The 26,850-nt window shown below is 38.6% G+C and overlaps 1 protein-coding gene across 1 annotated transcript; it reads left to right on the top strand.

Annotated features, from left to right (window-relative positions):
- Nucleotides 1-25,315, top strand: GDA (guanine deaminase; the record flags this gene model as incomplete). The annotated part of the gene is made up of 14 exons (XM_079548142.1): nucleotides 1-123; nucleotides 4,946-5,034; nucleotides 6,699-6,870; nucleotides 9,939-10,026; nucleotides 11,399-11,504; nucleotides 14,141-14,168; nucleotides 15,493-15,600; nucleotides 16,408-16,515; nucleotides 19,337-19,434; nucleotides 20,137-20,204; nucleotides 20,928-21,074; nucleotides 22,690-22,808; nucleotides 23,865-23,892; nucleotides 25,245-25,315. The coding sequence occupies 14 exons, from the start codon at nucleotides 1-3 to the stop codon at nucleotides 25,313-25,315; spliced, it is 1,353 nt and encodes a 450-aa protein (XP_079404268.1).
- Nucleotides 25,316-26,850: the final 1,535 nt, after the last annotated feature.

The raw sequence follows: 26,850 nt of genomic DNA, 5'->3' as shown, positions 1-26,850 counted from the left end.
ATGGGCTCCCCGCAGCGCCCACCGCTCGCCCATGTCTTCAGGGGCACCTTCGTGCACTCCCGCCTTGACGCGCCCATGGAGATCCTGCACGGCCGCCTGCTGGGGGTTGACGACGGCGGCACGGTGAGAGGCGCGGAGCCGCGGGGCGGTGCGGGCGCCTCTCACGCGCCGTCCGGGAGCGGTCAGCAAACGGGAACCGGTCCGATCGGGGCGCGGGGAGGGGGACGGGACCGCGGGGAATGGAACGGTGTGTGGTGGGAGCCGGAGGGGACGGGGACGGAGCAGTGTGTCCGCAGGTCGGGGCGCCGTGAGTTCCCAGAGTACCCGCAGCGGGGCTGTGCTCGGCTGGTCTCCGTTTTCCTCCAGTCTTACAGGTAAGTTTGTCATTCTCTGTGACAGAACAGTAAGAGTGATTGTAGGTAATTGCCAAGTCCCCCCCTGTACAGAGAGGTCTTTTTCTTCTTGTTACAAGAAGAAAACATGGAACGTGCCCGTAAAAAGTTAGGGGAACGGTACCGCTGGGCACATTAACGGCACAAACCGCGTCTAAAACGAGTATAAACTTATTGAAAGCGCAGGGCCGGTCCCGGAAGGGAACTGTGTTGCCCTCAGCCGTGTCACCGGTGTGGCAGCTTCACGTTGCCTAGACAGAGCGGCAATTTCGCCTACACGTAGCAGTGCATGTAGCAACCCTAGGTATAAGGAAAAAAGTCATTTTCTTTCCTTCTGATGACTGTACAGTTGCATCAGGCTTTGGTAACATTTGAAATACATTGAAAATACACACTGTTAGCTCATGCAGCTTTCCTTCACCATCCACACAGGTCCATGAAGATCTCTTTCAAGACAGTTCCCCTGCAGCTATTCCGAGTCTGGCACAGGGTATAGCAAAGTCCCTGAGAAGCTGGATAGGAGGTGAATAAAAACACAGAAAACTAAGTATTGGGAGATGTCAACTAAAACCAATAGAGCTGAATGAATAAAGGTTTTGGTTTGTGTAAGTTGGGTGCAGGAACCAGAAACTTGCTCTGTTAGTGCCAATTCTTGATAAAAGGGCACTATATCATGTGCTTAGCAAGTTACTGCTTTTAAAGGAATTTTCTTGAAAAACACACGTGGTATCAGTGTACCAGGCTCTATAGATTTCTGCCTCAAGAGAGTCGTTCTCCTTCTCTGAGATACTCAAGACCTGCCTGGACACCTACACCTGTGCAGCTTGCTGTAGGGGGCTGCTTTATAGGGGGGTTGGACTTGATGATCTCTGGAGGTCCCTTCCAACCCCTTCAGTTCTGTTCTGTACAGTTCTGTGATTCTGTGTCCCTCTCTCCCCTTCTCTTGGTGAACAAGGATGCACTGGATGTGTTTGCTGAGCATAAGTTGATGCATTCCCACACCGTTGTTTAAGAAAAAATCTGGTGAAACACTATTGTCCAAAAGGAAAACTTTCACCAGAATAGATTGATAAGGACTTTCATAGTCTTCTCTTTTTGACAATTCGTACATTTTACTATTCCAGGGTCTGACACAGTGCAATTTGTTACCATTTAGCCTGTTATCATAATTCTGCCACATGCAGAACTTCCACTGTAATCACTGAAGATGTGGTTTATGACAAGAACACGGTGATTCAAAGATTTTTACCTCTATTGTCCAGATACACATCAATACTATTTTGCTGTTGCTTCCAAAGAATTAGGTCTAACTAGGTTTAAATGAGCTTAACATTTGCCTCATGTTGCTGATTCCATCATGCAGAAACTTTGCATGATCTCAGAAGAGGTGAACAGCTTTTGTGAACAGCCAGGTGCTGTTCTCACAGCAGCAGGAGTGCACAACAAGTGCACAGAGTGCTGCCTGGTCCCCTGCTGCACACAGGGACACAGCTGTGGAGCCACAGGTGGGTGTCAGTTGTCTTTGCTTTGCCTGCAGATGAAAAGGGAGCTTTGGCAAAGAAAGCACTGCCGTCAGGATTGCACACCCAAGTTATCATAAGTTAACAAAATAAGCCTGTGTTTAGTTAAGTGGTTTGCGGAGCAGCACAATAGAAAGAGTAACATTCATCAAGGTAAGGAAAATAAAGTAGACTGAGTTATCATTGAAATGTTGGTGTGAATAACATAGCTGAGTAAAATATTAAGAAAGTAGAACAAGTGTCAAGATAAAAGTTCCCTTTGAATGCCTAGAAGGAGCAAATGTTGTGGAATAAGTGCTGCTATTGTCAAGTAATTACAATTTGGCTTACGGCATAGCAAATGTTGTGTGTTTGGCTGCCAGGGGAGGAAGGTATCAAGTCAAAAACAGACATTTGGAGTTCATTGCTTCATCCTTCTCGGCATTTTGGGCTGTTGAGTTTTTGAGTAGCAGGGTCTGATAAGTGCTGCTGTCTCTTATCTACCCTTGTATTTCAGTTCTGAGAACTAGATAAGCAATAGGCATCATATCTGTAATCATCAAACTGCTGAAGACGGTAGCTGCATTAAACAGTGCTGGCAGCAGCTCAGTGAGGCCAAGAATAGGACAACAGGATGGTTGTAGGCAGGAAACAGCTGTGTGTTAGTGCCAGCAGCTGACCACAGAGAGAGATGTGAAGGATGTGGGAGGGAGAAAAGAAGGGACCTGTTGCCTGTTGCTCGTGTTCAACTCAGTGTCATAGTCAAAACAAATATAGATACTGCTGGATTAAAAAAAAAAAAAAGTTTCCTAGGGCAGTTTAACTCACTTTCCACTCTTTTGGTAGCAAACTTACTCACACTGTGACACTTGGAGACACTCAGGGTTTTTTGTATCGGGGTTAATGCATAATTAACTGTGCCATCTATATTCTGATTTTGTGTGGGGCTTTGAACATCTCCTGAAATTAAGAGAACGGACTGAACTGGTTGCCAGGATGAGGACCACTCAGCTCATCATCTTCTGATCTTTTAGATGCATCACATGGATGGCACATCACAGTTGATTAGCAGCTGTTGGCAGCTGTTGGCAGCTGTTGATCTATCTGATCTACCTGACTTTTTTTTGGTGATAATACCTTTCCAAATTGCTGGTTACTGTGCTTGTCTTCCTTATTCACAAGAGGAAATTTATAGTCTTATCAGTGTACTTTTCTGATTCTGTAGTGATTTTGGCACAGAATTTCTTCTCGACTTTACAATAATAGGGTGTAGAACTAGTTAAAAGGTTTGGTTCCCAGTGAATCATAACAGCTGTATTGAATGTACAAGCAAATACTCAGGAGAATGTGCAAGTCTGGGATCTCAAAGACTTTAAGCAACTCACTGTTAGAAAGATGGCCAAAACAAAGGCCTCAGAAAGCAGTGGAGAGTGTCTCATGAAAAAACTGAGCAGTTCTATTGGGAAGTTTGTTTAAAAGAGTACAGATGTCTTGGTTATCCATCCACAGCTGTATTTGGCAGTAATGGACTGACTGCCAGGTTTAGTGCTGGTTTCACTCACTCATCCAGTCCCTTGACATTTTTTTTTTATTTCTTTCATAATTTGTGTGTTTTATTTATTTGCACTTTAAAAGTATGTAATAGTCACTTTTCCATGGCAACACCCATTTCCAGCATTTGCCATTTCTTTTTTTTTCTTTATTTTTTTTCTTCTTCTTCTTTTTTTTTTTTTTTTTTTTTGGTTTAGCAGCTCTATCATTAGTCATTCTGAATCCATTTTTACTTCGGCATCTGAGTGACAATTTCTTTATGGCTCATCGGAAATTTCAGTAGGTCTGTATTCTGATCCCTCAGCAGATAGAGCCGTTGAACTGGCTGAAGGGTCTGAACATCTTTTTTGGGAAGGAAAGAAACACTGCTTCTTGTGAACCTGTAATGGACCACAGTCTTGCAATTATTTCTGGTGGGATATTTACTGATATGATATTCATAGCTTCTTTTCTGACTAAAAGAGTAAAACCTGCTTTTCAGACAAAGTGAAAAAAAAAACACAAAAAACTTATATCTGTCCTAGATCAGTCTCGAGTTTCAAGAAAAAAGCTGTTACTTACACCATGGGACCCAGAAAACCATGTGTTATTTTTAGGCAGAAATTGTGGTTTGGCAAGAATTTATAGGATCTGAAAGCCCAGAATATACTGTCTTTGGTTGGAGGAGGCAATGGGGTCCTCTGCTCATCCAGCACCATGGAAACCTGGATCCTGTCGGGAGCTTGTTGCAGCAATCCCAATGCCTGGGCTCTTGATCCTTGTTTCTTGCAAAGTTGTTGAGCCTAGCGTTGTCATATGAGAGAACTGAAAAGCTGAGTATTCAGCCTGCAAGAATCATGTTTTAGATTAAAATACCATGGGATCTGAAAATAGAACTAAAGTGTGCTAAATCTCTTAGTTGGCAACAGAAATGCACCAGCAGTGGAGCTAATGTCCTCTGGGAGCAAAATGGGAATGAGTTACCTGAGACTGTAGGGTTGGTTTTTGGTGTGGTTGTTTGTTTGTTTGTTTGTTTTAAAGAATAAAGACCCTAGGCATGTTTTTAATCTGTTCTGTACAATTAAAAGATTATATGATTTTTTTTCCTTTAGCTTCTTTCACCTTCCCTGCTCTTAAAAAATAAACAACCTTGAAGGTATGAGCAGAAAGTTAGGAAATACTTAACTCAGTGCTAGGCAGTCATGGACAAAGTAATTAAATACTACTGGCATCATGGTAGGTTGTAATACATGGAGTATTACATGGGAGCAATATGGATTACAGGTATGGGTGCAGTTCATGTATTGCTTCATTCTTCTCTTACACGTTAGAAACAACTGGAGAGGGTTGTTCGTTAGGCTGTGAGTAGGTGGCTGAAAATCATAACTGGCAGGCAAATATTTCAACACAAACGTCACTTTGTATTAAATGTATAAAATCCATTGTAAGATACGACTTCCTTTACCATCGTTTAAAGATAATGTGGGATTTCTATTTATATAACTATTTTTGCGTTCCTTTCAGATTGTGTTTCTGGAGCAAGCAGATCAGAAGGAGCGACTGGCCAAGAAGTGGGGATTCAAAACGTCTGACATAAGAGAACTGACTCATTAGTATGTGTTTTGTTTAGATCAACTGCACCAAATACATTTCTCTCTCTGAGCAAAGTAGTGTGGGTTCATGTGAATAACTTTAGGCAAGGAACATGATAAATCTTGTCTCAAGGGCAAAACTGCCTTTTAGTTCTGTAGAACTTTGTAGTTGAAGGGCTGCCTACATCCTGCATGAGATCTGGAGTGTGAGCCTCTGCTTGTTTTTTGCATTTTCCAGTTCGAGACTGCAGCCATGGCTGAATTCTGCTGGCAGACTTGTACTGCACAGACCAAAATGCCATATTTAGTTCTGATGCATGATCTCTTTGGCTCATACAGCACTATCAGACAACGATCATCCTTCAGCTGGTTGTCTTTTTTTTTCACATCCATTTTCTGAGAAAGGGGCTGTGCCTCAGCTTGAAACTCTGAACTTAATAAATGTAGATAGCTGTGACATTTCAAATGTCACAAAATTAAAGTGCCTGAGCTTTGACACACTTCCTTATAAAAACTAATAAAATTGGAGGATTAAAACCTTGTAAAAAGAGACCCTCATATTTCTCACTGTATTGCAGTGTGAGTTTTTTTGTTTTGTTCATCCAATGAAGTTCCTCTCCTTCCTGGTAAGTTTTGGGTTGTAACCACCATGCTTTACAGTAGCATAGCTGTAAACAAGGCATAGTTTAGGACTAGAACGGCAGGGTAGCTTTAGAATTCAGTTGTTGAAAAATCTGTATGCTTTGTTGGAACGCTAATCATACAGAATATATGAGTCATCAGATGTTTTCTTCACTTGAAATAGCCTGGGGAAAATGGAAGGTGCTGGGAATATGGATCAGACTGAGAAAGATCTTTCAGCATTTCTAACATACAGTGAAACAGAAAGAAGGGAAATTATGAAGAGACGAAATCACAGATCATTCAGTAGCCAGGGAGAAGGAGGCAAGGCTGGGAGAAAATTTATCCTCTATGGAGTTCCAGCACAAAACAAAATTATAGCAACCTCCTACTTATATTGCTATACTCATCCGTGTTATCGTGTGAGTATTGCATGGCAACAAACTTTTTACACTTTCATTGTTGAAGATGCCTTTCCTGTCAAGATACTGAAGAGTGATTTTTTTCAGATACATCTGCATCTGTGTTTGTAGATACACTGTCTGTTCTTCAGTTGAACCTTGACATTTCTTGACTGAGTACATATTCACAGATACAGATACATACAGTGGAGGAAAACTGGGATGCATGCAGTTAACATGTTAGTAAATGAGTCTTTACAAATATATCCATGTTAGGAAGCAAGAGTGAATTTTTTTCAAGTGGAATAATGTTGGTTATCATGAAGCCAGTTAGGTTTTACTTCTTAATATTCAGTCTGAGTAAATATTAAACACAAATGGATTTGTCATGCTCTTACACTAATATCTAACCCCAGATTGCTTTCCTGTCAGGTAGCTGTCTGTTATTCTGTATAAAAGTCAGCTACTTTGTACAGAAAAAAGAGCTTGGATAGAGCTGTAGCAGGAGTGGATATGCTGATGCTGAAAGAGTAAGGTTAATTTCTACTTGTGTTTTGCTTCTGTGGCTTTTGATTAAACATGCTGCTTAAAGCAGAACTACTTACCTTGAAAAAAGAACTGTGACCCTTTTGTTACTATTACAGTTTTCTTTTCTATCCACAGTGAATTCTTCATGCCGGGATTGGTTGATACCCACATTCATGCCCCTCAGTACTTATTTGCTGGTACAAGAGTAGATCTACCTCTTTTGCAGTGGTTGACTACTTACACATTCCCAACAGAGGCAAAATACAAAGACAGTAATTTTGCAGAAGAAGTGTACACCAGAGTTGTTGTAAGTATTGCAAATTGTTGTATGTATTGACCACATTCATATTTTAAAATACAAGTAAGTGTCAGAAGGTCAGCAGACATAGGATAGCACTTTTTAATGTCATGAAAATGAGATAAAACTGACAACACACACACTATTCTAATTGCCAGCCAAGATTGTTTCCTACTACTTTCAGTTTTGTTCTGACAGTTCATTTAGTCACACGATGGATTAACAAACATCTTTTCTCATATATGAGTATAGTGACACTGATGAGTACTTTCAGTGTACTTTCAGAAATAGTCAGACATAGTAGAAGCAAAAAAACAAACAAAAATTCAGAGATTATTTCTTTTTATGCATAAATCCTCTGTTTAATGAACATATCTTCTGCAACATCTTGGTGAAGGAGGAGACAGTTTTCATTGTCAGCAATACTGGGGTGATTTGGAGCAACTGAGGAAGAGAGTACTACAGCTTAAATCACTGCAGCAGGAACACCTTTTACTGCTGATGAAATCTGTTGATGGTATTGTGGCACAAAGAAATAGACTGTGTTTGAGCTGTGCTCGTTCTCAGCAGTAAAGAAGCTTTCAGGTCAAATTCCACTCACTGAACAATAAACGGAAATGTCATATTGCAGAGTATTGATTCTCTGATATAACTGAAAAGTGTCCTTTAATATGTAGGCTGAAATATCTTCACAAGATTAAATGAGTTGACCGGTATAAGCTGCCTTGCCTTTATCTAATTCTATGAAACCGTGTTGTCAAAATAATAACACAGTGAATCTGAAATATACAGATCTCTAAAAACGACTTTGTGTCATCTTACCCTAATAAAAGCATGTTGATCATAAAATCTAGAAGCAAGCACAGATGCCTTCAGCAACATAAAACATAGAGGTGATCTCACCTTCCAGCTGTGTACATCAGCATAGTGTTACAGTCTGCATCAGTTCAGATGGAGTGATGTCAGTGTAGATCAAGTGCTTACTGTGCAGCATATTTAATAACCTTTTTTTTTTTTCCACATGGAAAAGAATTGCCAGTGAGTGCTCAAAGTTAGCTGAAGAGGCATTAACGCAACGCTTGGGCTTGTTTTTTTTGTATCAAGTAGGTAGGGCAGTGTCATAAAAGTGTTTTTGTGCCCAAATTCTGTAGAATACTTGCAGGTTTGCAGAGTGTCATGGGCAAGTGCGTCAGAAAGATATCCAGCTATATATATACCTAATATTTTCAGAATTGTATTTCGAGTTTCTTTGTTGCCGAAACAATCTCAGTTATGGAACCAATAGTTTCTTGTCCAAACTGGAGAGTATAAAAAGGCTCAAGGTATAAAAGTACTCTGAGAGCCATCTTCTGAGAGGTTCTCTGCAGTCTTAATCAAGTTGGAAGACAGAATGAATATACTACTTTGCACACAACTTTGATATAATTGCCACAGGTTAGTAAAACGCCCTCAGCTGTGGTCCTGGAAAAGACATGAATGAGTGAAGTTTTATTACAAATTGGTGGCACGGCATTATTTTGAGTTCTTCATGCGGAGCTCAAAGTGGCAGGAGGAAGGCAGAATGCAGTGAAGGTGGAAAAGCATGAAGGTCAGAGATGGGAAAATAGGAAGAGAGGCTAAAAATAGTTGGTCTGTTTAGCTTATAAAGGCAGCAAATAAAGAATAAGATAAAAGTACATAAAAAGTAACTGGCCTAAATAAGATATACCAGAAGTTACACTGCCTGAGTGCTAAATTTAAAAATGCAATTTTTTTTTTACAATTTTTTAATGTTGTGGAACTTCCTCATGAGTTGAGATCAAAAGTTAACAAGAGTTAAGGGTGACTAAACTAATGAATAGGTTTGAAAATTATCCCTGCTTGTTATAATGTAAAGATCGCAATCTTTTTCTAAAGGGCTCTAATCATGCTGTGGGGATTAGAGTAATATTCAATTGCTAGAAATAGCCCTAAATCTGCAGGAATCAGATATGACTCTTTGTGCCTTTGGAGTTATAGTTAAAACACAGTGAAAATTTTAAAAAACAATATTCTGTTTATAATAATCACTATACTCTGATGGATTATAGCTGGAACATCCTCTCATGCCTCAAATTTGGGAAAAGCCAATCTTCCTGCTGATATTTTCAGGAAAAAAAAAAAAAAAGGTTTTAGTCTTTACTTGACAATGATTTTAGGAATCCACAAACACAGGACTTTGGATTTCAAAAGCTGAGAAAGTAACTAATTAACTATAGCCATTCTTAAAATACACATTACACTGAGTGTCTCACCTTCTATCCTGTGAAAGAAAGAATTCTCAAATTACATTCTAGCCGGAATCCAATTTAATCCTTTACTGTGGATAGGAAGTCAATACACCATGCATTAGACCCCAAATCAAAAGACGTGATAAATGACCCCATGACTTAACGTAACTTTAAATGAGTCTTCATCTGCTGTTATGTCTTCCAAAAGTAATATGAACAGGAATACCCTCTACTTTCAAATCGTGTGATTACATAAATAATTAAATTCCTCTCTGAGCAGTTCTCAGCTTACTTTTACCCTGGAGTTTGTTACTTTGGATTCAGGGATAATGAGGGATTTGAGTAATTGACTATTTTTTCAAGCCATACAAAGTGCCAAAATAAAAACTGCTACTTTCTTCCCAGAATCTTGCTTTGCTAACCTTAGAAAATTTTTTCTTTACTTTAAGAAATGGGGAGCCTTTCCAAATGAGGAAAAAGCACAGATAACTGGCTGTTTGTGTTACTCCATACAGTTCAAGCTAGACATAAATCAGAATTCAATTTTCAGTTTGAATGAAGAAAGACTGGTTTCTATGGGTTTAGCAATTGTTGAAGACCTACATCACTTTGGAAGAGGAGTTTTTGTATTTCTTAACATTCAGACTCTAAAAATGTGATTATGCAATTAAAAAGCTATATTTTACCTTCCTTTTTTACTTGAGTGTAATTTCTGTGGAATTTCACAATAACCAAATGTTCTTGCAGTTTGAAATCAGACTGGCAGTTCTGCATTTTGACAGCTAGACTATTTTTTTCCAAATTGTTGAAACTGATTTCTTTTTATAGAGACGAACTCTGAAGAATGGCACCACTACAGCTTGCTACTTTGCAACAATTTACACAGATACTTCTCTTCTTCTGGCTGACATCATAGGTAAGACTGCAGGAGTGAATTTGGAAGGATTTGCTGACTGCTAAAGGAAACAGAACTTGGCAGTTTCAAACTAGCAAGGGATGTGTCCTTCAATGTAATTGATTTTTTTCATTTTTTTTCTGTCATCCTATGTCTCCAAATCCAGCCCAGTTACCTTTCACTTAATCATCTCTCTCCTACTGTTTGCTCCCTCTCTCTCTGCTTTTCATTCTGTTCTTCATTCCTAAATCAGCTGCTGACTGAGCATGAGTAATGTATGCTGGAGTTTTTCTTCAGCTGCAGTCCTCTGCTGTTTCCAGCCTTTTTGCTGTTTGAGGATTAAAGGGCTGAATGACAACAGGTGCAGTCAGTGCTTTAACTTTCCGATACGCGGAAGTTTCATTTAGAAATCAGCATCAAAAATTCCTACACACCCTTCATCTCTTCCCTCTTTGTGTTCACGGGCACAGATGGCTGGTGTTTCTGTGGACGTTCTCCTGTTTGTTGCAGGATTTCTCGAAGGACATCTCCTGTAAGAAAGTGATTTAATCAGAATCTCACCAAACATTTCCCAGTCTTCTTGATTTTGTAGGAAACCTAGGAATTTGAAGGAATTTGTACAATGCATTCTACAACTCAGACATTAAAGATAAGCAAGAGAAATCCAATTTAGAAATGTGTTTACAACCTTATGCATTTTGGTTGTGTTACATCTGACTTCTCAATCCTAGTATTGATGAATCCCGATAAAGAGGCTAGAAGTAGCTCCAGCTGCAAATGGGAGGCATGTTAGGACCCTCAGTTCTTTTTCTTATGGAGAGAAGATTTGTTGAGCTTTTTGTGGCCTTTTCAGCTCAAAGTGCTCATCTGCTGGAGCAGGTGATCCATGTTCGCGGCAGTCATCTTCTCTCACTGCCGTGAGGAATTCTGGTTGTGGTCCTCAATTATAACTCGAAGTGGGATATTAACATGAAAAGGGAGAACTCCTATTTATCTCATTTTGGGTTTAGCCCCACCTTAAAGATAAGAAAATACCGTGAATTCTCTTCATTGAAGAGAAATTCCACACGAATGTGCGCAAGAACTTCTCTACAGTGAGGTGATGGAGCACTGGAACAGGCTGCCCAGGGGGGTGGTGGAGTCTCCTTCTCTGGAGGTGTTCAAGACCTGCCTGGATGCCTACCTGTGCGACCTGCTGTAGGGAACCTGCTTTGGCAGGGGAGTTGGTCTCGATGATCTCTAGAGGTCCCTTCCAACCCCTACAATTCTGTGATTCTGTGAAATAAAGCTCTCAGGAGTAGAATTTACTGTTTTGATTTCAGTGTGGACTTTGGTAGCAGTTTCTGTAGAGAAGCATTAGTTTTGAATTTTATTTTCTTATGCATCTCAACAGATAAGTTTGGGCAAAGAGCATTTGTTGGCAAGGTCTGTATGGATATAAATGACGCTGTACCACACTACAAAGAGACTACAGCTGATTCTGTCCAAGAGATGGAAAGGTAAGATGATTAAATGGATGGCACAGCCTTTAGAAATAAGACTTTTTAATACATCTGAGAAGTGAGCATGGAGCTGATCAGGGATTTACAGATGTAGGGACTGTTACTAGGAACTGATCTTCCTGCAGTATTGTTTTCTACAGTTCTGGTGATTCAATACTTACACAGCTGCTGCACCGCGCATTCAGTTTCTCTGTGGCTCCTCCAAAGGGAGAAGCTGCAGCAGCATGGTTTGGAAAGGACATGTTTATACTGTGGCTTGCCTTCTGCATCCTCTTCACAGCTCTGTGGAGAGAAGTTATGTGACCTGACAGGAGTGCTGGGTTAGGGAATTGGTTCCTTTGCCCCCATTAACTTCTAATATATCTACTTCGTTCATTTAGAATGAAGTTTGATTGCTGAAGTGGTAGGAATCAGCTTTCCTATACCAAATTTTAGATATTCTGCATTCCTCTTTTCTTATAGTGTGACACCATTGAAACCACCCTAACTTGCAGCTGAGTGAATGCAGGAGAATCAAGTCAAAACAGTGTACATGGTGGATTTACTGTAGCTCAGAGGGGAATCCGAGGGGAGTCAGAGGACTGAAGCATGGGTGCCTGCTGACTCAGGTTTCCCCTGTGTTTTGTGTCCACCCTGTGAAAATGTTTAAATGTCTTTGCTGGACCTAGATTTATAACACTGAAATATGATTTTGCTCATGCTACTGTTTATGCACCCTTGTAAATGTTTCAAATACCATGCTGTATGAGAAAATACCAAACATTATTTTAAATCTCTTACAGTGCTTCAGTAAAATTGCTAGCTTGTTTTTGCAAATCATGTTAGAACAGTGCTATTAAAAATTAGAAACAGTAATAGGTTTCTAATGGTGTTTATATTTGAAGACATTTTAAAATTTATAATATTAGTCATGTTTGCTTTTGTTTACCTAAATCCCTCTTTTTTTTTTTTTTTTTGTAATACTTTGAGTATTGATGAATGGGCCAAAGAGTGGCAGAACTATTTGTGCCATTTTTAAAGCTTCAGAATGAGCAGTACAGCTCTCCTTTAAGTACATGTCTCATGTCTCCACTCCATTCTCGTGTGGTTTTGTTAATAACCGATGTCCTTCAGCGCTGGATGAGAGTGTGGCGCAGGTACTCCACAGAGGTACTCTGGAGAAGAAGTCTGCCTGTTGGCATATGTCAGTACTCACCTAATCAGGCCTGAACCTAACCAATGCAAGTTTAGAAGGAGGAGAAAGCTCTTTCCTGAAGAGGGAGAAATGTGATCTATCACACTGTCAGAAAACTTTCAGTTCTTTGCAGTTAACCTCTGGAAATATTTGTGTTGTATGCATGGAGGCAATGTGCAACTGCAAGTGTTTCATTTCACTCTGCCCTTCTGCTTTGAAGAGTTTGAATAAAAAGTTGATGAATGAAAGTGGCACTGCATGTCTATTTTGAGGAGGAAGACTCATGTCCATACCCGTTTTACAGTAGATGCATGCTTATTATGTATGAGCTTATTTCTTTATAGAAAAGTGTGTATATGAACAAAGTATAAATTACTTATGGCTGGGATTTTCGTTTTCAAAATAATGCTGCTGACATTTAATGGACGTGAAGAAGAATGAAAATAACCATCCTGAGGTGATGGATGGTGTTGCAGTTTCTGGTACAGGGAATATTTAGATGACATATCAGGTGAATCAATAAGAAGAAAGACAAGCATCCATTCATGTAGTGAAGTCTGGCAATGGTGTGAAAGTTCCTTTGCTCATTAGAGAAATTGAGCATAGGTCTCTCACTTCCATCTGGTGATATGACATCAGTATCAGTGTTGTGAATCTAGCCTCTTTCATCATTTTCTTTTCTACCTGAAGAGAAATGTGATCCAACATTTGTTGTGACTAAATTGATGGGGTTTTTGGACTAAAACCTGTGATGTAAAAATTCACAGAGGCCCTGTCCACTTTGGGGATTTTTTTCTCTTCAAAACCAGGGAAGATTTCATTTGCCCCATGTTGCTCCATGAAAAGCCTTAACTATCCTTATTGGCAGTTTGTAGCTTTCTGTAGATGTCCCTGAAGTGGCTTCTTTTATGTAATGAAGTAAATCTACAGTGTATTTTCTTTGATGTACAAGCATTTCCAGAAAATCAAGGGTCCTGTAAGTGAATGAGGATATTTATAATTACTGTAAGCAACATATGAAATATGTCAGCATCTGTTAAAAAGGGTATTTAAAATCAGACCGTATTTAATTCTGGGATTGAAATTTGTGGATAGATAAGATTTCTTTTTCTTCAAATTTGCAGCAGCACTGTATAGATATGTTTACAATGCATGTATTGCAATGTATTTTGTTTCCAGTGAGAACTCAAAGTAATTACCACTTGTCTAATATTATTGTGAATGAAGAAGATTTTGCATATTCAGGATCAAATTCCCAACTAGAATACTGTCTTGTGACTGTCCTGACTTGGTTGTGCTGCACCTTTTTATGTCATCTGAGATTCTGGTCCAAATGTTAATCTGTGTCTGAAGTGTTCAAAAGAACATTTAAGTAAATATTTCCTGTATTTTTTATAAATTATAATACAGATTACAGGTGATATTTATAACAGTTTTTTTTTTTCCAACCCTTTCTCAGGTTTGTTAGAGAACTACTGGAAAGGCAAGTAAGTATAGTTACCCTTCCTTTTCATTTCTGTATTCAGAAAATGTTGTGTGAGAACAGGAAATAGTTAATCCGTTGATGAATTCTGCTGACTTCATGACAAATCAATAAATATGCAGACATTTCTGAGTAGTAGAGAAGTCATCGCTCTGCAAAATGTTCTGCTAGTTGCGATGCTGTGAAATTGACTTACAGCAAGCACCGATTCAGGTTTGTATGGTCAGAGCACAAAAAACCAATGTTCTGTGAATGTTCTTTATTCACTTTGAAGTGTTAAGCGTCTGGCAGAAAACAGTTTTCTGTTAAAGAAGGGTGAAAGTCAGTCCCTGAGTCTCTGTCAGATAACTAGATGAGTAATAGAAGTTTTCAGTAGCAGAAAGCAATGTCTTTTCAGCACAGTTACTAATCCATTATCAAATTAGTATTTTGTGTCACCACATGTCTTCCAGCGTGTGCATAGGAGATAGATGCAGGCTGATACTTCAGTATTACAAGCAGGAATACTACTTTTTTTATCAGTCTTTTGTTTTTGATGGTTTAATTTGTTGTCATTTATATTTGCACGTTTGAGGATAGATGTATCAGGCTTAATGCCTAGATCATTTGTATTGATGAGTAGACTGATGTTCAGATGCCTTGAGCTTCTTTGTGTCTGAGAGATGTAATAAGAAACTGCAAGTCAAGTTACTACATGCTTTCCTCTGCTGGTTCCACGTGCACAAGAAGGGGAGGTACTGACAGTTTCTGAAGACAGAATTATAAAACCACTGTCTAACTCTTCATTAAAATTTTAATCCAGGAGAGCAAAGTAGTCCAGGTACCCACTATTTCCTACGCTACTAATCATCCTATCTGTTCAGCATAGGGACTTTAGAGGCAGTTTGGTCCACTGCAAGGTGAGAGGAGAGGACTAAGCAATAAAAGGCTTTGGCTTTACATAACTGCAGTTTTGCTTTACTACCTCTTTGGTGCTCACAAATGAAGGACTCAAAAACAGATCTGGTTATTCATCTGGCTCATTTCTCATAATGAATACAGGACTGTGGACTGTGAGCAAATATGAAAAAACATCCAGTGATTCTGCTGAGGCCTGGTAAAATCACATGAGGAGAGAATTCTAATGAGAAGAACTTCAGTTCATTAAAACTGTTTTCAGAGAAACCTTGATTCTCTTCCTGTGCTGAAGTTTTAGATAAAAATAAGAAAATGACTATAGTTTTATTCATATTGGCAGGGATAAAGTAAGGAATGAGCGGCAGAATTGTCTTAATTACGGTTGCTGATATGTATGTAGGATCACAGTCATGTCTTTTTAATATTTTCAGTATCCAAGGGTACTGCCCATTGTAACCCCCCGCTTTGGCCCTTCCTGCACAGAAGATTTGCTGTGTGCGCTTGGCGATTTAGCACAAACTCATGATCTCCATGTGCAGGTAAGTCATGAACTCTGCTTACAGTATAAACATTGTGGGTAGAAACCATGAAGACCAGTCAGTCTTAAATGTTTCCACAAGATAATTGAATTACATCCTTAACTTGAAGTCCATCTTCTACATTCTTCTAAAATTAAAATTGTAATAGTACTGTACAAGAGCACTACGACCTTCACAGCAAGTTAGAATGCTCATAGCTTGAAGGATGCACAATTCATCCATCCCTCACAGTGTATTAACTGGCAGACTGACATGAAGTATTGTGAATTAGAGCAACCCTTGTGTTGGTAAAGGTCACTGGCTCTTGCCCAAGGTTGCAGTGTCTGCTTCTCTGCCATCTGCTGTTTCTGCCCTGTACAGGGCAGATGTACAGAAGAGAATTGCTGATCTTTCTGTCTCAATAACTCATCTTTTTTACCTTAAGTTGTTAATGTTCCAGGATATCCTGTGTTAGCCTGATCCCAAGATCCAGTCTGTGGTACACTGCTATTCTTCTTTTACTTCATGGTCTTAACTATCATTTTATTTACTACTTTAACATCTGCCAAACACCTGATGGTTTGCTATGTTACCACTCTACCGGGATGGATTATCCAGCTATATGTTCTCAGATGGGTTTTAAAGGAACAAATGGAACTTGGATCTCTTCAATGAAAATAGAAACCTAAGAGCTATATCTAACAATAGGCTTTACAAAGATTATTTTCTATCTATAATGCGCTTAGCAGCAGCAGGTTTCTCAGAAATCTGAAATGTCAGGCTTAATGCTATTTAAAGAACTCACTGTTATTTATTTTCTTATTGCAGAGTCACATAAGCGAGACTGAAGAAGAACTCAAAGTTGTGGAGAACATGTTTCCTGCCTATCAGAATTACACTGATTTATATGATAAAAACAAGCTGCTTACCAGCAAGGTAGCTGCATATAAGCTTCCACAACATAGATTAGACTAATCCACATAGAATATATATGCAGGTTAATTGTGGTTACTGGAAAGTTTGTATTGTTCTGTCAAGATCAGTGGCATCTGGGAGAAAGTAAACTGTTTCTGTTTTCTGGGTTGCACAAGTGTTAATGAAGGTACTGAAAATTTAGGCAAACACACACTTTGTCTTAAATGAGGGGAGAGAATCATCAATGCTTACTTATGCAAATTTCATGACTGTGAAGAGGAAAGGGACCTGGGGGTGTTGGTTGATGCTCAGCTGAACATGACTGATTGTGCCCAGCTGGCCAAGAGGGCCAATGGCATCCTGGCCTGCATTAGAAATAGTGTGGCCAGCAGGAGCAGGGAGGTGATCATCCCTCTGTAGTCAACTCTGGTGAGGCCGCACCTCGAGTACTGTGTTCAGTTTTGGGCCCCTCACTACAAGAAAGACACTGAGGCCCTGGAACGTGTCCAGAGAAGGGAACCAAAACTGGTGAGGGATGTGGAGCACAAATCTTATGAGGAGCGGCTGAGGGAGCTGGGATTGTTCAGTCTGGAGAAGAGGAGGCTCAGGGGAGACCTCATTGCACTCTACAACTTCCTGAAGAGAGGCTGTGGTGAGGAGGGGTTTGGCCTCTTCTCCCAGGCAACAAACAGGACCTGAGGAAATGACCAGAATTTGTACCAGAGGAGATTTAGATTAGACATGAGGAAGAACTTTTTCTCTCAGAGAGTGGTCAGGCACTGGAATGGCTGCCCAGGGAGGTGGTGGAGTCGCCGTCCCTGGCAGTGTTCAAGAGGCGTCTGGATGACGCGCTGCATTACATGGTTGAGTGCTTGTGGTAGCAATGGTGATGGGAGAACGGTTGGATTAGATGATCTTGCAGGTCCTTTCCAACCTTGTGATTCTATGATTCTATGCTCCCTGAGCCTGTTTTCAAGGATCTTAAGAAGAGTGACAGCAGTAGGATTGGAAGGAGACTAGGAAGTATTGATAATACAGGACTGGTAGTTCTTTGGCAGTACTCTGTTTTCCTCATATTTAAAATTTAAAATTTTGAAAGGCTCAAAGGAAAGCTGGAAACTTGATAGGGATTAATTATTGAACTTCCCTTTACTGTCTTTGAAAATTTCCACAAGTAAATTAGGTATTTACTGTCTTTTTTACCTGAGAAATCAATACAAGCTACTTAAATACTAAACCAGTATTAATTTTGTTCTGTTGCAATGCACTGTCCACGATTTTTTTGATTGTTTGTTTGTTTGTTTTTTCAGTGTAGTAGAGCCAATACTTGTGCCAGAAAAAAACAAGACTCAATTCTGTCAAATGTTTATATCTACAGCACTGACAGTGGATACTGAAATTTGGGGTTGCCAGTGCCTTTTGATGCTAGGCTCCTTGTTCTTTGAGGAAGCATCCTATTAAATATAAGCATAAAAAACAGCACTCACTTCTCCCCAGACATCAGTACTAAGATAGCAAATTATTATTATTTTTTAAATCATCTTTTTCAGGGCTGTGGCTCAAATATTTTGTGTAATCGTAGCATCATTTAGGTTAAAAAAGACCTTCTGGGTCATTAAGTTCAGCCATCAACCTGATCTACCAGTTCCCATCACTAAAGCGTTACTGTCATGTCCACATGTCTCTTAAATACTCTAGGGAGGGGGCCTTCACAACTTCCCTGGACAGCTTGTTCTAGTGCTTGACCATGCCCTCTGTGAAGAAATTCTTATCAGTGTTGAATCAAAACCTCCCCTGGTGCAATATGTGGCTGTTTCCTCGCATCCTGTCATTTGTTATCAGGGGAAAGAGACCAGTATCTTCACTGCAGCCTCCTTTCAGATAGTTACAGAGGATGATGAGCTCTCTCTCACCTTCCTTTTCTCTAGACTATATATATATATATATAAATTACCTCAATTAAAATAAAATGACAGCATTTTGACATAGCTACCAAATCTCTGTCCTTAACTTAAGATGTGACTATTCACCCTGCTATCTGAGTTTCATTTGAGCTTAATGAGTAAGGAAGGAAAAGATATAGTGCCATTAGGAGATGCTCAGTGAAAATAGCCCCAGTGTACTTGTCATTTGTATCATTAGATTGGAAGGCCCAACACCTCTTGCCATATTTTATTCTTTTCTTTGAGTGGGTTTTTGGCATTTGAGGTAATCTGAGGTAGGCTGATCTAGTAATTGTTTTATGTCCTGTTAAATGATACTGTCTCATATTTCTCTGTTCAACGTATACAAAATATACTTATTTCTAAAATCAGAAATGTAGGGCAAGAAAACTAACATAGACACGTAACAAATGAGTTATTTGATTAAAAGAATATTTCAGATGTAGTCTACTTCTTCAAAACTTTACAGACAATGGGACACACATTAGGAGTTCAGCATACACAGTCTTCCACTTCTATCATTGCAATTCTGATCCCAATACTTCATCTCTCTGGTAGCTATGAATACAAATAATAAAGTTGCAACAGCGTTATGCTGAGTATGGTGTTCTTGTTTTTGTTTTATGCAGCTACTGTGTGACAATCACAGCTACCACAAAACACCTAGCATCTTATTTTTTTTGTATAAGTAAATGAATAAAACCTGAGGAAGCAATATGTCATGCCTACTAGTGAAAATTGCTCCCCTCTTGATTTCAAGAGCTTCATACAAAATGTGCATTTATTTCCCTTGCTGGTAACAGATGGCCTATGGGCTACTGAAAGCAGTGCAGCAAAAACTTGTGAGCACTGAAGTAAATGCTTCTTTGAATAAAATTGGTGATTCTCTTTCTCTTTAGACAGTGATGGCTCATGCCTGTCATCTTTCTGAAGAAGAGCTGGGTCTTTTTAATCTTCGTGGAGCTGCAGTTGCACATTGCCCCAGTTCTAACTTTTCGTAAGTTAATAAAAGAAGATAATGGTTTACATTTAAATAGAGCTGATTTTCACATAGTATCCTCAATCCAGCAGTAAGAAGTTTACTCTGGACTGACTTGTGATCTTTGAGTGTAATCACATACATATGAATATTTCTTGTTTAAAACTTTTTATTAACGGCAGATTCAGGCCAGCTCCCCTCTCTCCAAAAATATTTACATATTTTTGCAAAATGGGAAGGTGCTGCATAGTCTTAGTTATTTTAACAGAAATGAGATACTGAATAGTATATGACAGGGGAACTGTACTAATTGTTAAAATGTCATTTTGCTTTTAATATAATTAGTATTATCTTGTTTGCCATGACTTTACTGGCACTTGTGAAAAGACCTCCCATCTTCTTGGAGTATATTTTACTCCATATTTGGACTTTTCACAAAGATGCGCTGTGAGCTCATTTTCAGCAGATAACACTAAAACTATTTTATTTGGAAACTAAAACATTCTGTTAGGAAAATTTGCTTTTACTTTTAGTGGTTAAAATCTGTCATCCAGATTTATGAGTGTAAATGCTCTATCCCCATCTAGAAAACTTGATCTGTCACGTGTGCTCTGAGAAGCCTTTTCATGAAATTGCCCTACATCTTACCTCTTACTAAATTGCAGAAACCAACTTTATAATGTATGTTTCTCACAGAAAACATTTCTTGTTCCAATCTAGGTTGCACAGTGGCATCTTAAATGTAAAAAATGTTTTGAAGCACAATGTGAAGGTTGGCCTTGGCACAGGTTGGTAGTTTGCTTTAAGAAGGATCTCTTGTAGAAATCATTTAAAACACAAAAAAAGAATCACAGAATCACAGAATGGCCCGAGTTAGAAGGGACATCAAGGATTCTGAATCTCCAACTGCCCTGCCATATGCAAGGCCACCAACCTCTCCATTTAATGCTAGGCTGGGCTGCCCAGGACCCCATTCAACTGGCCTTAAACACCTTCAGGGATGGGGTATCCACAACCTCTCTGGGCAGCCTGTTCCAGTACCTCACCACTTCCATAGTAAAGGACTTCCCCCTGACATCCAAACTAAACTTCTCTCCCTCAACTTCAAACCATTTCCCCTTGTCCTGCTAAAACATACAAAAACATAAAAACATACCCTCATACTTATATTGAAAGCCAGCATGCCTCCAACTTGTGGACCTACTTTTTTATCACTATCTGGAAGTGGTTAAAAAAAAAAAAAAAAAAGAGGCAAGTTTTGTTCCTTTCACAAGAGTGAGCAATGCCTGAGTAGCAGCTTTTCTGATTTTGGTTTCTGTTCTGCATTGTGCTTTATTTACTTGACCTTGTATGTAAGAGCACGTGTTAGGAATCACACAATTAAAGACAGTGCATAGCATTACACTTTTTTCATTTAACACCTCCTACACTTTGTAACACTTAAGTAAAGCTCATAATAATTTACCAAAGTTATTCCCATAGCTTGTTTCTGAATTTCTGATCCTTTCTAGATGTTGCTGGTGGATATTCAGCTTCTATGCTTGATGCTATCAGAAAAACAGTGATAGCATCTAACACCCTTAAAATTAATAAAGTGAGTGAAGCAGGACTAACTCTTAAAGAAGCTTTTCGACTAGCAACTCTAGGAGGAAGCCAAGGTAAGAAGAAATTTCTTGATAATATGTACAGAAAACCACCCCTGTTTTTGATACGATGTCTCTGTGTATAAAAGATGGCTGAAACTCACAGATTCTCTGATTCCAGAGTGAAGTTCAAAACTATATTTGCTTTGAGATATTCTTCCATCTCATAATGATACCACCATCGTGACATAATGTGTTTCTGTTAATACTGACAGTTTAATAAAAGAATCTTAATGATTTTCAAGGGCAGTATATTTTCTTTGAAAGATCCTTAGCCCTTAATCATCGGTAACTTTGTCATGCCAATTAGAAAGACTGACGGATGGCTTCCCCTCCTATTTACTCTCATATTTTTTTTTGTCTGGGTTCTTCAGATTACAAGAAAAATTGTTTTATTTATTAGTTTTGAACTATTCTGTCACTTGCAATGGTAGAATATAAATTATTCATACAAGCTTCCAGTAGCATGGATAAGTACAATTTGGGGAAATTTAAATGAGATTTTTTTTCTTTATTACTGAAAGTCTAAATGCTTGTCACCCTCTTGTGTTTATTCGAAAAATTGCATTCCGCACACAAACATAAAGAGAATACATCACTATAGTAGAAACTACAGAATATTTCATCATTTTGAGGAGTTTAAACATTTTTGATATATTGTGAAGTTCTTGCATGCACTACTTATAACTGAATTTCCTCTGTCAGACAGGAGCTAGCTGAAAACAAGCGGACAAATTCTGTGCAGATATTACCCTTTTTGATAACTTGGTTTAACTCCTGAATATTGGAAAAGTGGATTGAATATGCAGATGATTTAACATCTTCAGGCTATCCTGAATTATTTCCAAGAAGCCTCAAATGTCTATATTTAGGTACTCTGTACCCCCTTTCACTCTTGGTGAAACTGTAGATTTTCAGTGCTTGTGCAACCAAGAAGCAGAGGCTGCAGTGATGCTTGTATTAACAAAGCTGGATAACAGACTATAAGACAAGCCTGACAGCTGGGCGTGGGACCAGCATATCTGGATGTGACATTTCTCTCATCATACTTGGTTACTAATTACCCATAGTCATCCTCTCAACACAACTTGTTTTTATCTACTATTGTAACTATATGTCTGTACAACCTGCTAAAGATACTTAAGCTGTTTTGTAAACATAAACAATTAGATCTTAGGCTTCTTTAGCAAGTGAATGTTATTATGTATCATTATTTCTCTTACTTCCTCTCACTGCCTCTTTTAGAACTTTGATATTTTTGCATTGTTAGTAATTATTATTCCGCTTTTAACAGCTAGTGGTCTATATGTAGGATCTGCAAGGACACAAAATCAGAGGAGAATATTCAAAAAAACAAAAATTAAAAGAAAGGTTTCAGTTGTTTCCCAGATTTCTTTTACAGATACTTTTCACAGGTTCACCAAAATACATGTGATTTTAAGGAAAAGTTGCTTTTCCTTAACATTGCTGACCTGCTTATTTACTTACTTCCCTGTTTTTCCATGCATTCATCTAAATTCTTATACTCTTTTTTTACTCACAAACACCTGAGATAAGTTCTCAGATGCTTTCATGTAACAGAAAGAGACTTGCACTGAGGATCTGTGTATAAGCGTGCTTTCCCTCTCAGCTCTAGGACTGGATGATGTGATTGGAAACTTTGAGGTTGGCAAACAATTTGATGCACTGCTGATCAACTCTAAGGCCTCAGACAGCCCTTTCGACTTGTTCTCTGCTGATACTTTTGAGGTAATCTGATCAAGATTAATGATCCAGAAAATAACCGGAAATAATATGGCAAAGGTCTGTGATACGGCCAGTATGAAAGTCTCTTTGTGGCTGTTCCAGTAACAAGAATTGTGCGAACTGCCCTGCTGCTGTCTGTAGCTCAGCCCAAGAGGTGCAGAGGTGTTTTTAGAAGGTTACTGTCCTCAGTGGGAGGCATAGGTATTTCAGTGGGAGAGGAAATGCGTGTAGCATGTTGATGCACAGACTATTAGAGCTGGCTGATCATGAGAGCTCACTATTTGCAGTGCCAAAGCACTGCCATCAAGAAAAAGCAACTTAGTTAACGTTTTTAATTCACACTCAAGAATGGCAGTCTGTTCCCAGATAAAGGCTGAATTACCATGGCTTCACTAGGACTGTATACTTAGGGAAGAGCTAAAGATAGCTAATCTGAGTTCAGAGCACAGCTTTTGTGCAACATGAGAACCTTTTGTGTTATGCAATGGGGACACTTTCTCAAACAAATTTTTTTATGATTAAAAAAATTCAGTGAACAGTAGAAACTTGCATTTACTGATGAGGCCAGAAGGCTATCACTGTCCCTGTTAACTTAGAAATGTGTGCATAACTGGATGAGGTAATTTTTTTCTTACTTTGTTTCAGCTACAAGAATTCGGATTAAATTCTGTAATTTGAAATCTTGTTCCTAATTCAAATAGGTCTAGAATGAGTGTTTTTTAATGTCAGCCTAAACCTTTTTAGCTATGTTATCAGTTCCTAAGACTATAAAAATACTTAGAATTTTGCCTTATTTTTCAATAAATAAATGCATTGGAGAGCTCTAAAATATTGTTTTATTTATATTTTTGTCTATATTGTCAGACTTCTGCAGTATTTTCTTCCTGACAAATACAGCTTCTTTAATGAAAATTATTTATGAGAAAACATGTAGACTAAGTTGTAATTTCATCAGCATATTTAGGAAAACTATTGTTATCAGCTGTTTCCGGTTTCAAATAATTTTGATCTGGGACTGTAAATATGGTTTGCTGAATGTTTTTCTCCTGTTCCTCACAGGACTATCTCCAGAAGTTCCTCTATCTGGGTATGTTCAAAATACTCCTGTGTTATTGCGTGTATCTCTGATCTTCTGACACAGTGTGGAAGTTGCTTTACATTCATTTATAACAGCTTAGTAAAAATTAAATAGTATCATTTTTATTCTTTCTGACATAGCAAAGTATGCAATTTGGCATGGGCAGATACACAAGCTTAGCTGCCAGACTTGTAGCCGCAGTTATCTTCATCTGTGGCATGAATTAAATTGTGACTCGCAATAAAGTAGCATTGGTTTTCTTTATGCATTGCCAATCACCAGTTCAGAACAAATGACTTATGCAAGCCACTTGCTCTTGTAGTAGGTGACTGGTACTGCCACCTGATATCTGTGTTAGTTGAGATAGTCTGCATCAACTGTCTCTGTATGGATGTGCATTTGCAGGTTTTGTGTCTACTAAATTGCAGTAGAAAGGCCTGAACGGTAGACCTTGAATCAAAGGTTACCTCTGGATGAATCTCATAACACAGCATTTTATGCCATCCTTGTCTGATCATTAGCAAGACATTTATGATCATTAGCAAAATATGTATCTTGAACAAAACATCTCGCTGCAAGAGATGTAGCTTAGATAAAGCATTGTGAGGATGTGTTAACTTTCCTTGTTTAGAAGCAGAGTGACAAGGCCTAATTGTACACAGACTTCTTTGGTTCATCTTTGAGCTCTGGCCAGGTTTGAGGTGGAATCCAGAGGGAGAATGAAACCAGATGTTTCCACCTAATCCTCACTGAACTTGGTTCAACTATATAAAAGCTGGACCCTCTTGTAGCAAAGTTGGAGACCTCACCTATGCATGGATGCACTGCATAGGTGCTCCCAGTTGCTAGGAAAGGCTCTCCAAATCCTTGCTGCAACCAGGGCTCCCCAGCGCCTGCAGATCTGGATGATGGTAAAGTATTAAGGCAATTGGTGATGTATCTTAATCACTGTAGCTATCCTCATGTAGTAGTGGTTAGGTGCGTTTTTCTTGCTGTATCATTTCACTTATTATCTCATTGCTTTAAACTTAAGAAAAGATAAAGGCATTTCTTTAACTTGTCTGTGACCTTTGTGCTGACCCTATCCTCTGGCAAAACATAAACACGTACAAAATACATGACAAAACTGCAGCAGCTGGATGCTGTGTTTATGTTTTAAAAGAAACAATGGCAGTCCATTGATCTTTATGGTGTTTACGGTGAAATATCTTTAGGGAAATACAGTTTCTCAGTTTTAAGAAATGAATTTAGGTAACTGAAAATTATATATTCCAAAGCCGAACCTAGGGACTGCAGCATTTTAATTAATTAAATCAGTGCAGAGATTTATGTGCAAATCTCTCTTCTGACTGTTATTTCAGGTGATGACCGGAATATTTCTGAAGTGTACGTGGCTGGGAAGCAAGTGGTTCCATTTTCAAGTTCAGTCTAAATCCATTTCCCTTCTGCAAAATGTTCTGCTGATTACTCGGTATCTGATTTGGAAAATATTTGTTTAAAACAGTGCCTGATCATTTGGAATGACACCTCATTTCTGTTTTAAATCTTGCAAATTTGAAAAATTCTGTTAGACCTTTCAGGAATTACATGACAAACATTGTCACAGTTCTAAGAGGAAACAAACTTCTAAATTTACTTGCAAAAATAACATGTGCGTTGACTAAGAATTTGGTAAGTTTCTTAAATAAACAATTGGTGTTTCTTTCAGTAATACCGTAGAAAGTGTTAAGAAGAGCAAGGAAGCTCTCACTGTTGTATGTTATTTTAGTTGAAAAAAAAATGGCCAGTAAATCATTTTTGCAAATAATGAATGTCGCTGAAGAATGTAATTTCCTTTATATTATTGCTAAGTATGGAAAAAATAGTGGCATTTGGGGGCATTTAATGATGTGTTTCATTTTTGTTTATGTGGTTAATTTTAAAATACTCATTTATTTTAAAACATAACAAGTGTCTATCTATACATAATGGAGAGTTCTAATTATCATTAAACTCAGATTTGTCATTAGTAGTCAGACATAATAGAACTGGTGGAAGAAGCAAGTAAAAAATACACAACTGGTCGAAGATCTGCGAGTGCAGAAAGACTGCACAGTTCTGTGACACTGTAAGCTGAAGTAGCATTTCCTAAATGTTGCTCTGGCATCTGGAAGCAGTCAGCCCAATCTTCCACCACTTCTCTATCCACTTGACTGAATCTGCTTCAGGTAAGCAACCACTGAATGAAACTTGTAATGACCCAAAAACAGGTACAGAGATGCCTGAGTGGGCTTCTCTGTGGCAGAAAATGAATAGGTTCTTCAGGACTGGAGGGAGTGCTTCCTCTGGTTCAGCCTCTTGTAGAACCTTACCAAATTCATTTCTTCCTGACTGTTGAGACTGTGGGTGATAACAATTTCTCTTCTTTCTGTAGCAGAAGTGGGCAGGTTTAAAACAAAATCCGCCAGAAACAGGCTGTCTCTGGCTGTTACCACCTTTCACTTGAGGTGTAATTCCTTACTGAAAAAAGCTGTTCAGTTTGAATGTGCTCTTTCAACACTGGAACAGCAACTACAGCCCTGTACAATGCTAGGTAAAAAAAAGTACCCTTTTAATTTTGGTAGTCTGTGTTCTTAAAAAGTCTATTTTCCTACTTGTTATTACAGCCTTTTTTATTGCAAGATTAGTTTGAGAATGGGGATACTTCTTGTTTCTTTATTACAATTGTTTTTATTATTATTATTATTATTATTATTGTTATTATTTTATTTTGTTTTGTTTGTTTGTTCTGCAGTGCAAAGGATAAAAGCTTTAATTTTAGTAGATACAGTATTGCACTACCTGCTATACATACTTGTTGAGTATGGCCTGCTTCAAACACCTTTGATTTTGCTGAGCTTTATTTCACACATTTATCTTCTAAAGATATAAAGGCACAGCCCTTCGCTGTGCTCTTAAAACGAGAGAGGTAACCGCATGAACATCTAA

This window comes from Tetrao urogallus, assembly GCF_951394365.1.
Source record: "Tetrao urogallus genome assembly, chromosome: Z".
NCBI lineage: Eukaryota > Metazoa > Chordata > Aves > Galliformes > Phasianidae > Tetrao > Tetrao urogallus.
The sequence above is the reverse complement of the archived record's forward strand: the minus strand, read 5'-3'. Positions and strand labels throughout refer to the sequence as shown.